Here is a 12022-nt window from a genome sequence, read left to right as displayed (position 1 = left end):
AGAGGAGCTGCGGGGGGGGATCGGCGGTCCGGCTTTGCTGAAGAGAAAGGTAAGAATTTGTAAAAATGCGCTGCAATGTAAGCTTTCATGAATGAAAGTGCCCCTGTTTTTAATAGTATTTTTAAAAACCGGGCACTAATTCATGAAAGTTTACCTTCACTTTAAGTAAATGATGATTATGTTTAAATTAATTCAATTTTGCTTCCTTATAATCCTCGCTGGATTGAAATGACAATTAGAGTGACACCTTTCTGCAGTTATGAAAAGTAACATGAGTTGTTCAGAAATTAAAAACCGAAACACCCTTTTTTTAAACTAGACAAAAAAAAGGTTATTTTTAGTAGATTTTTAAATGGACACTCAAGTCAAAATTAAACTTTCATGATTCAGATGGAGCAGGCAAGTTTAAACAACTTTCCAATGTACTTCTATTAACAAAATGGGCACAGTCTTTTAATATTTACACTTTTTTGAGTCCTACTGAGTATGTGCAAGAATTCACAGAATATACATATATGCATTTGTGATTGGCTGATGGCTGTCACATGATTCAGGATGAGTGCAAATAGTCATCACTTTGAAGTGTGTCAGAAAAAAATCTGCTACTCATTTTAAGTTCATACTAAGTGCTATTGCATTGTCTTTTTATTGTGCATTTGTTAATTATGCAGATCTACTGTATTTACTGGCCCTTTAAAGTAAATTTTCATTGGATTCACCTGGAACAACTATCCAGTCTTTCTAATTCCTTTGTAGTTATGTAGTTTTATTCTGCCTACCTGATAAATTTCACTTATCCCTCCTTTAATACGTTTCATAGTACAGCATATGAATAAGAGACTGGAATCATTTGAATGTATGTTAGTTATGAATCTAGGGGACTGGCATATAATAATTTGAAACTGTGCAGAAATATGGTTCATAGTTAAATATATTTTAGCCTTATTTTGCTGACATCTCTATCAGATTCTTGTAAATTCGGTAACAAAGTACAAATTTACTTCTATAGTCAAATCTGCTTTGATCTCTTAGTATCCTTTGTTTAAAAGTAAACCAAGGCGGGCTCAGGAGTGTGCACATGTCTTTATCACACTATTGCAGCAGTGTTTGAATCAATGTATAAGATAGCCCTTGTTGCTTACATGGCTGCCAAACACACTCTAAGACCCTACCTAGGTTTACTCTTTAACAGTGGATACCAAAAAAAAAATATAACACGTGAAAATAGTAAAAGTAAATTGTTTCTTTAAAAATTGTACGTTCTATCGGAACCATGAACGTTTAACTTTACTCTCCCTTTTAACAAAGCTGGTCTCTAAACATTGGAGCACAACTGTTAGCTTTTCCTGTGCTGACAACAAAAGTACAGATACCACTATCCAGACCCATGAAGTAACTTGTGAATGCATGCACCAAACTCACATTATTTGTATTGTTAGACAGTTAAAATAACTAATACGATTACAGAAATATACAAAGTTTTTAAATGATCTATAGGGATTCAATATAATATAGATGTTTTATAAATTTGTTTAGTTAGGAAGAAGATTCTGTTCTTTCTCTGCTACTTTATTTCTTTTCCAATTCATTTAATTTTTAGCAATTTGTGCACCCAAATTATTTTCATGACCTTAAACTACCAAAATGTCATCTTCCTTTATTTTTACTCATACTTTTCTCTCTCCATTTTTTTAAACTTCAGTGCAGTGAATATAATATCCTTTTAAATGCTTAATAGAACGTTTGGACTTCAATAATGCTTGAGAGTAATGTGAGCTTATTTTAGAGAGGGTGTATTTATAAAAATTAGTTATAAAATTATTTTAAAAACAATTCTTGCAAAACACGCATAATGAGAGGGAAAGTGTAACCTATGATCATGATTAAAACACAAATATTTTATAAAGTAAAGCAAGAATTATTATATATTTTTTTTTTCATTATTCTGTATTGAAAATATAGGAGTGCTGTCTGCTACCAGAACCATTAGGTTTACAGAAAACAGACCTACCAATCCACAGAACAAAGCAGATTCCAGTGCCCAGCTGTATAAGGCCAGTTCTCTGCAAAAGGAATTTGGTAAACACGAAACCAACATACATCAAAAAGTAAGAAGAATAGATTTAATAATTTTATTAGTGTAGTATAAAAGTACTAGTAAAGATAATGGTCCTATACAATTTATATGTGACAGTACAGACAGTTAATATATGGGATGGTGGGTTGGGACAGGATTCAATGAGATGTCTCAATCTGGAAGTGCTTTTGTAGGGGACTTACTCGGGAGAGTGATTTCTTCCATCTCTGTGTCCCACGTAGAGGTTCGCCAAAACGCAAATCCTCCTGCTACTGCCTGCAGCTACCCCTAAGGCGCGTATTGCCACACGCTGACGGAATTTAAAGGGGCTATGTCTTAATTACCGGATCTCCTGGAGGACTCAGACGTGGGATTTCCTATAAAAGCTCACTCTGCACTTCACTCTGGGCTAGAGTTATTGCCTTCCTTTCTTGGCCCTGGTTCCTGTAAAGCTAAAGCATACTTACCTGATACCTGTGTATACTCAGCTTGTTCCAGAGACCAAGCCTACTTACCTTTTACCTGCGTATGTTCACCTTGTTCCAGAGACCAAGCATACTTACCTTACATCTGCATATGCTCACCTGGTTCCTGAAAGCCATGCAGACTTGCCCGTTAACTTTGTATGCTCACCTTGTTCCTGAAGCTGAACCTATCTTGTATCCCGTTACAGTCTCATCAACAGTACCCGCTGAGTATCCTATGTCTGCTTAGAAACCTGTATCTGCTATACCAGTGACAGCCTTCCTCAAACCAGCTGTGCCTGCTGTACCTATCTGGTATCCCATGACAGTCTTACCAACAGTACCCTCTGGGTATCCTGTGCCTGCTGAGAAACCTGTGTCTGCTATACCAGTGACAGCTTTACCAGCTGTGTCTGCTGTATCTATCTGGTATCCTGTGACCGTCTCACCAATAGTAGCCGCTGGGAATCCTTTGTCTGCTTTCCTCTATTAGCTGTGCCTTCTGTACCTACCAAGTATCCTGTGACAGTCTCACCCTTTACTGCACAATTCAAGCATTAGAGTGTCCATTGGACACTTATGTTTTCTGAACTTTGTCTTGGACATTAATGTTCTGCATTGGGCCTATGTTCAAACTTGCTGTTTCTGTGATCTTTAATTTGAACTAACAACTGTTCTTTTGCTTATCAGTCATTGTTCTCTGTATTTGACCTGCATTCGGAGCTCTACACACCCTAACCCCCACAAAGCTATGCATATATATATGACACACTGAGGTTTGTTTTGAACATATGAATATGTAATTGATGTTGCAGTGTCATTTTTGTATGTAGTCATATGCATAGTCTCGTTACACTATAAGCGTTGCATGATTGGTATCTTTAGAGTCAGGATTTTAGTCAGAAATTGGCTGATTAAGCTTTCTGCCAGGATGCTTGCAGGTAGGAGGATGCCTTTTGAGCGCCTAGGTGTACCTGCTGAGACAGATGTGGAGGTAATTCTATTCCCTAAACAAACCCTTGTAGAGTCTGAAGTGATAAGATTATGATTATTACTGCTCTGACCCATAATATGTTTTTAATTCTTAACATAACATAAAGGTGATCTACACACACCGGCCACTTTATTAGGTACACCTGTTCAATTGCTTGGTAACACAAATTGCTAATGAGCCAATCACTTGGCAGTAACTCAATGCGTTTAGGCATCTAGACGTGGTGAAGACAACTTGCTGAAGTTCAAACCGAGCATCAGAATGGGGAAGAAAGGGGATTTAAGTGACTTTGAATGTGGCATGGTTGTTGGTGCCAGACGGCTGGTCTGAGTATTTCAAAAACTTTTGATCTACTGTGATTTTCACACACAACAATCTCTAGTGTTTACAGAGAATGGTCCGAAAAAGAGAAAATATCCAGTAAGCGGCAGTTGTGTGGACGAAAATGCCTTGTTGATGTCAGAGGTCAGAGGAGAATGGGCAGACTGGTTCAAGATGATAGAAGGGCAACAGTAACTCAAATAACCACTTGTTACAACCAAGCTATGCAGAATACCATCTCTGAATGCACAACACGTCAATCCTTAAAGCAGATGGGCTACAACAGCAGAAGACCACACTGGGTCAGCTAAGAACAGGAAACTGATACAGTTCGCACAGGCTCAACAAAATTGGACAATAAAAGATTGGAAAAACGTTGCCTGGTCTGATGAGTCTCGATAATTCAGCTGTGACATTTAAATGGTAGGGTCAGAATTTGGGGTAAACATCATGAAAGTATGGATCCATCCTGGCTTGTATAAACGGTTTAGGCTGGTGGTTGTGGTGTAATGGTGTGGAGAATATTTTCATGGTACACTTTGGGCCCCTTAGTACCAAATGAGTATTGTTTAAACTCCATGGCCTACCTGAGTGCAGCAACTGCATGATGCTATCATGTCAATATGGACCAAAATGTTTAAGGAATGTTTCCAACACCTTGTTAAATCTATGCCTTAAAGAATTAAGGCAGTTTAGAAGGCAAAAGGGGGTCCAACCTGGTACTAGCAAGGTGTACCTAATAAAGTGGCCAGTGAGTGTATATTGATGAGTGTGGGAAATGAATGATAGAGGTCTGCTCCTTTTTAAATCTATTTGTTTTTCTTCTCTTTCTCTTCTGAGCTGTTTAAGATTATTGTGAATAATGCAATGCTTTTAAGTATCATTATTTTAGAAGTTCCACAAATATACTTTTCTTTCATGTAATTAGCAAGAGTCCATGAGCTAGTGACGTATGGGATATACATTCCTACCAGGAGGGGCAAAGTTTCCCAAACCTCAAAATGCCTATAAATACACCCCTCACCACACCCACAAATCAGTTTTACAAACTTTGCCTCCTATGGAGGTGGTGAAGTAAGTTTGTGCTAGATTCTACGTTGATATGCGCTCCGCAGCAGGTTGGAGCCCGGTTTTCCTCTCAGCGTGCAGTGAATGTCAGAGGGATGTGAGGAGAGTATTGCCTATTTGAATGCAGTGATCTCCTTCTACGGGGTCTATTTCATAGGTTCTCTGTTATCGGTCGTAGAGATTCCTCCCTTTTCAGAACGACGATATACTCTTATATATACCATTTCCAGTACTGGTTTGGCTTTCTACTACATGTAGATGAGTGTCCTGGGGTAAGTAAGTCTTATTTTCTGTGACACTCTAAGCTATGGTTGGGCACTTTTATATAAAGTTCTAAATATATGTATTCAAACATTTATTTGCCTTGACTCAGAATGTTCAACGTTCCTTATTTCAGACAGTCAGTTTCATATTTGGGATAATGCATATGAATAAATCATTTTTTTCTTACCTTAAAAATTTGACTTTCCCTGTGGGCTGTTAGGCTCGCGGGGGCTGAAAATGCTTCATTTTATTGCGTCATTCTTGGCGCAGACTTTTTTGGAGCAAAATTTTTTTTCTTTTTCCTGCGTCATACGTGTCCCCGGAAGTTGCGTCATTTTTTGACGTTCTTTTGCGCCAAAAGTGTCGGCGTTCCGGATGTGGCGTCATTTTTGGCGCCAAAAGCATTTAGGCGCCAAATAATGTGGGCGTCTTTTTTGGCGCTAAAAAATATGGGAGTCATTATTGTCTCCACATTATTTAAGTCTCATTATTTTTTGCTTCTGGTTGCTAGAAGCTTATTCACTGGCATTTTTTTCCCATTCCTGAAACTGTCATTTAAGGAATTTGATCAATTTTGCTTTACATGTTGTTTTTTCTATTACGTATTGCAAGATGTCCCACGTTGAAGCTGAGTCAGAAGATACTTCTGGAAAATCGCTGCCGGGTGCTGGAGCTACCAAAGCTAAGTGTATCTGCTGTAAACTTTTGGTATCTGTTCCTCCAGCTGTTGTTTGTACTGTTTGTCATGACAAACTTGTTAATGCAGATAATATTTCCTTTAGTATTGTTACATTACCTGTTGCTGTTCCGTCAACATCTAATATTCAGAGTGTTCCTGATAACATAAGAGATTTTGTTTCTAAATCCATTAAGAAGGCTATGTCTGTTATTCCTCCTTCTAGTAAACGTAAAAAGTCTTTTAAAACTTCTCATTTCTCCAACATAGGTGTGTCCGGTCCACGGCGTCATCCTTACTTGTGGGATATTCTCTTCCCCAACAGGAAATGGCAAAGAGCCCAGCAAAGCTGGTCACATGATCCCTCCTAGGCTCCGCCTACCCCAGTCATTCTCTTTGCCGTTGTACAGGCAACATCTCCACGGAGATGGCTTAGAGTTTTTTAGTGTTTAACTGTAGTTTTTATTATTCAATCAAGAGTTTGTTATTTTAAAATAGTGCTGGTATGTACTATTTACTCAGAAACAGAAAAGAGATGAAGATTTCTGTTTGTATGAGGAAAATGATTTTAGCACCGTAACTAAAATCCATGGCTGTTCCACACAGGACTGTTGAGAGCAATTAACTTCAGTTGGGGGAACAGTGTGCAGTCTCTTACTGCTTGAGGTATGACACATTCTAACAAGACGATGTAATGCTGGAAGCTGTCATTTTCCCTATGGGATCCGGTAAGCCATGTTTATTAAGATAGTAAATAAGGGCTTCACAAGGGCTTATTAAGACTGTAGACTTTTTCTGGGCTAAATCGATTCATTATTAACACATATTTAGCCTTGAGGAATCATTTATTCTGGGTATTTTGATATGATTATATCGGCAGGCACTGTTTTAGACACCTTATTCTTTAGGGGCTTTCCCTAATCATAGTCAGAGCCTCATTTTCGCGCCGGTATGGCGCACTTGTTTTTGAGGACAGCATGGCATGCAGCTGCATGTGTGTGGAGCTCTGATACATAGAAAAGTCTTTCTGAAGGCATCATTTGGTATCATATTCCCCTTTGGGCTTGGTTGGGTCTCAGCAAAGCAGATTCCAGGGACTGTAAAGGGGTTAAATAAGCTTCCAAATTTGGTGTGCAATACTTTTATGGCTTTAAGACACTGTGGTGAAATTTTGGTGAATTTTGAACAATTCCTTCATACTTTTTCGCAATTGCAGTAATAAAGTGTGTTTAGTTTAAAATTTAAAGTGACAGTAACGGTTTTATTTTAAAACGTTTTTTGTGCTTTGTTATCAAGTTTATGCCTGTTTAACATGTCTGAACTACCAGATAGATTGTGTTCTGACTGTGGGGAAACCAAGGTTCCTTCTCATTTAACTATATGTATTTTATGTCATAAAAAAATTTAGTAAAAATAATGCCCAAGATGATTCCTCAAGTGAGGGGAGTAAGCATGGTACTGCATCATCCCCTCCTTCGTCTACACCAGTCTTGCCCATACAGGAGGCCCCTAGTACATCTGGTGCGCCAATACTCCTTACTATGCAACATTTAACGGCTGTAATGGATAATTCTATCAAAAACATTTTAGCCAATATGCCCACTTATCAGCGAAAGCGCGACTGCTCTGTTTTAGAAAATTCTGTAGAGCATGAGAACGCTGATGATATGGTTTCTGAAGGGCCCCTACACCAGTCTGAGGGGGCCAGGGAGGTTTTGTCTGAGGGAGAAATTTCAGATTCAGGAAACATTTCTCAACAAGCTGAACCTGATGTGATTACTTTTAAATTTAAGTTGGAACATCTCCGCGCTCTGCTTAAGGAGGTGTTATCCAATTTGGATGATTGTGATTATCTGGTCATTCCAGAACCACTATGTAAAATGGAAAAGTTCTTAGAGGCCCCGGGGCCCCCCGAAGCTTTTCCTATATCCAAGCGGGTGGCGTACATTGTTAGTAAAGAATGGGACAGGCCCGGTATACCTTTAGTACCTCCCCCCATATTTATAAAATTGTTTTCCTATAGTCGACCCCAGAAAGGACTGATGGCAGACAGTCCCCAAGGTCGAGGGGGCGGTTTCTACTCTACACAAGCGCGCCACTATACCCATAGAAGATAGTTGTGCTTTCCAAGATCCTATGGATAAAAAATTAGAAGGTCTGCTAAAGATGTTTGTTCAGCAAGGTTCCCTTCTACAACCAATTGCATGCATTGTCCCTGTCACTGCAGCCGCGTGTTTCTAGTTTGATGAGCTAGGAAAGGCGATTATTAGTAATTCTTCTTCTTATGAGGAGATTATGGACAGAATTCGTGCTCTTAAATTGGCTAATTCTTTCACCCTAGACGCCACCTTGCAATTGGCTAGGTTAGCGGCGAAAAAATTCTGGGTTTGCTATTGTGGCGCAGAGCGCTTTGGTTAAAATCTTGGGCAGCGGATGCGTCTTCCAAGAACAAATTGCTTGACATTCCTTTCAAGGGGAAAACACTCTTTGGCCCTGACTGGAAAGAGATTATCTCTGATATCACTGGGGGCAAGGGCCACGCCCTTCCTCAGGATAGGTCTTTTCAAGACCAAAAATAAACCTAAGTTTCGTCCCTTTCGCAGAAACGGATCAGCCCCAAGGGCTACGTCCTCTAAGCAGGAAGGTAATACTTCTCAAGCCAATCCAGCCCGGAGACCTATGCAAGGCTGGAACAAAGGAAAGCAGGCCAGGAAACCTGCCACTGCTACCAAGACAGCATGAAATGCGGGCCCCCGATCCGGGACCGGATCTGGTGGGGGGCAGACTCTCTCTCTTCGCTCAGGCTTGGGCAAGAGATGTTCTGGATCCTTGGGCGCTAGAAATAGTCTCCCAAGGTTATTCTCTGGAGTTCAAGGGGCTTCCTCCAAGGGGGAGGTTCCACAGGTCTCAGTTGTCTTCAGACCACATAAGAAGACAGGCATTCTTACATTGGGTAGAAGACCTGCTAAAAATGGGAGTGATTCATCCTGTTCCATTAGGAGAACAAGGGATGGGGTTCTACTCCAATCTGTTCATAGTTCCCAAAAAAGAGGGAACGTTCAGACCAATCTTAGATCTCAAGATCTTGAACAAGTTTCTCAAGGTTCCATCGTTCAAGATGGAAACCATTCGAACACTTCTTCCTTCCATCCAGGAAGGTCAATTCATGACCAAGGTGGATTTCAAGGATGCGTATCTACATATTCCTATCCACAAGGAACATCATCGGTTCCTAAGGTTTGCATTCCTGGACAAGCATTTCCAGTTCGTGGCATTTTCTTTCGGATTAGCCACTGCTCCTAGGATTTTCTCATAGGTACTAGGGTCCCTTCTGGCGGTGCTAAGACCAAGGGGCATTGCTGTAGTACCTTACTTGGACGACATTCTGATTCGAGCGTCGTCCCTTCCTCAAGTAAAGGCTCACACGGACATTGTCCTGGCCTTTCTCAGATCTCACGGATGGAAAGTGAACGTGGAAAAGAGTTCTCTATCTCCGTCAACGAGGGTTCCCTTCTTGGGAACTATAATAGACTCCTTAGAAATGAGGATTTTTCTGACAGAAGCCAGAAAAACAAAACTTCTAGACTCTTGTCGGATACTTCATTCCGTTCCTCTTCCTTCCATAGCGCAGTGCATGGAAGTGATAGGTTTGATGGTAGCGGCAATGGACATAGTTCCTTTTGTGCGCATTCATCTAAGACCATTACAACTGTTCATGCTCAGTCAGTGGAATGGGGACTATTCAGACTTGTCTCCGAAGATACAAGTAAATCAGAGGACCAGAGACTCATTCCGTTGGTGGCTGTCCCTGGACAACCTGTCACAAGGGATGACCTTCCGCAGACCAGAGTGGGTCATTGTCACGACCGACGCCAGTCTGATGGGCTGGGGCGCGGTCTGGGGATCCCTGAAAGCTCAGGGTCTTTGGTCTCGGGTAGAATCTCTTCTACCGATAAATATTCTGGAACTGAGAGCGATATTCAATGCTCTCAAAGCTTGGCCTCAGCTAGCGAGGGCCAAGTTCATACATCAACCATCAGGGGGGAACAAGGAGTTCCCTAGCGATGGAAGAAGTGACCAAAATCATTCTATGGGCGGAGTCTCACTCCTGCCACCTGTCTGCTATCCACATCCCAGGAGTGGAAAATTGGGAAGCGGATTTTCTGAGTCGTCAGACATTGCATCCGGGGGAGTGGGAACCCCATCCGGAAATCTTTGCCCAAGTCACTCAACCGTGGGGCATTCCAGACATGGATCTGATGGCCTCTCGTCAGAACTTCAGAGTTCCTTACTACGGGTACAGATCCAGGGATCCCAAGGCGGCTCTAGTGGATGCACTAGTAGCACCTTGGACCTTCAAACTAGCTTATGTGTTCCCGCCGTTTCCTCTCATCCCCAGGCTGGTAGCCAGGATCAATCAGGAGAGGGCGTCGGTGATTTTGATAGCTCCTGCGTGGCCACGCAGGACTTGGTATGCAGATCTGGTGAATATGTCATCGGCTCCACCATGGAAGCTACCTTTGAGAGACCTTCTTGTTCTAGGTCCGTTCGACCCACTCCAGCTGACTGCTTGGAGATTGAACGCTTGATCTTATCAAAGCGAGGGTTCTCAGATTCTGTTATTAATACTCTTGTTCAGGCCTGAAAGCCTGTAACCAGAAAAATTACCACATAATTTGGTATATCTGTTGGTGTGAATCTGCAGGATTCCCTTGGGACAAGGTTAAGATTCCTAAGAGTCTATCCTTCCTTCGAGAAGGATTGGAAAAAGGATTATCTGCAAGTTCCTTGATGGGACAGATTTCTGCCTTGTCTGTGTTACTTCACAAAAAGCTGGCAGCTGTGCCAGATGTTCTAGCCTTTGTTCAGGCTCTGGTTAGAATCAAGCCTGTTTACAAAATTTTGACTCCTCCTTGGAGTCTCAACCTAGTTCTTTCAGTTCTTCAGGGGGTTCCGTTTGAACCCTTACATTCCGTTGATATTAAGTTATTATCTTGGAAAGTTTTGTTTTTGGTTGCAATTTCTTCTGCTAGAAGAGTTTCAGAATTATCTGCTCTGCAGTGTTCTTCTCCTTATCTGGTGTTCCATGCAGATAAGGTGGTTTTGCGTACTAAACCTGGTTTTCTTCCAAAAGTTGTTTCTAACAAAAACATTAACCAGGAGATAGTTGTGCCTTCTTTGTGTCCTAATCCAGTTTCAAAGAAGGAACGTTTGTTGCACAACTTGGATGTAGTTCGTGCTCTCAAATTTTACTTAGCAGCTACTAAGGATTTCAGACAAACTTTGTCTTTGTTTGTTGTTTATTCTGGTAAACGGAGAGGTCAAAAAGCAACTTCTACCTCTCTCTCCTTCTGGATTAAAAGCATTATCCGATTGGCTTATGAGACTGCCGGACGGCAGCCTCCTGAAAGAATCACAGCTCACTCCACTAGGGCTGTGGCTTCCACATGGGCCTTCAAGAACGAGGCTTCTGTTGATCAGATATGTAAGGCAGCGACTTGGTCTTCACTGCACACTTTTTCTAAATTTTACAAATTTGATACTTTTGCTTCTTCTGAGGCTATTTTTGGGAGAAAGGTTTTGCAAGCCGTGGTGCCTTCCATTTAGGTGACCTGATTTGCTCCCTCCCTTCATCCGTGTCCTAAAGCTTTGGTATTGGTTCCCACAAGTAAGGATGACGCCGTGGACCGGACACACCTATGTTGGAGAAAACAGAATTTATGTTTACCTGATAAATTACTTTCTCCAACGGTGTGTCCGGTCCACGGCCCGCCCTGGTTTTTTTAATCAGGTCTGATAATTTATTTTCTTTAACTACAGTCACCACGGTAACATATGGTTTCTCCTATGCAAATATTCCTCCTTAACGTCGGTCGAATGACTGGGGTAGGCGGAGCCTAGGAGGGATCATGTGACCAGCTTTGCTGGGCTCTTTGCCATTTCCTGTTGGGGAAGAGAATATCCCACAAGTAAGGATGACGCCGTGGACCGGACACACCGTTGGAGAAAGTAATTTATCAGGTAAACATAAATTCTGTTTTTTCACATGAATTTTTAAATGAACATCGTCATTCTGATACTGATATTGGTTCTTCTGATTCAGAGGATTCTGTCTCAGAGGTTGATGCTGATAAATCTTCATATTTATTTAAAATGGA

At 41.2% G+C, this 12022-nt stretch overlaps 1 protein-coding gene across 1 annotated transcript in view; it reads left to right on the top strand.

The window, feature by feature from the left end:
* CEP162 (centrosomal protein 162) overlaps positions 1-12022 on the top strand; it is a 450005-nt gene that overhangs the window by 165960 nt on the left and 272023 nt on the right. Inside the window, exon 14 of the mRNA XM_053710490.1 lies at positions 1963-2108. Within this exon, the coding sequence (XP_053566465.1) occupies positions 1963-2108 (146 nt within the window). The remainder of the gene's footprint in view (positions 1-1962; positions 2109-12022) is intronic.

The sequence above is a fragment of the Bombina bombina genome, chromosome 4 (assembly GCF_027579735.1).
Source record: "Bombina bombina isolate aBomBom1 chromosome 4, aBomBom1.pri, whole genome shotgun sequence".
Taxonomy (NCBI): domain Eukaryota; kingdom Metazoa; phylum Chordata; class Amphibia; order Anura; family Bombinatoridae; genus Bombina; species Bombina bombina.
Note: the sequence above shows the minus strand (reverse complement) of the source record. Positions and strands in the feature narration are given on the sequence as shown.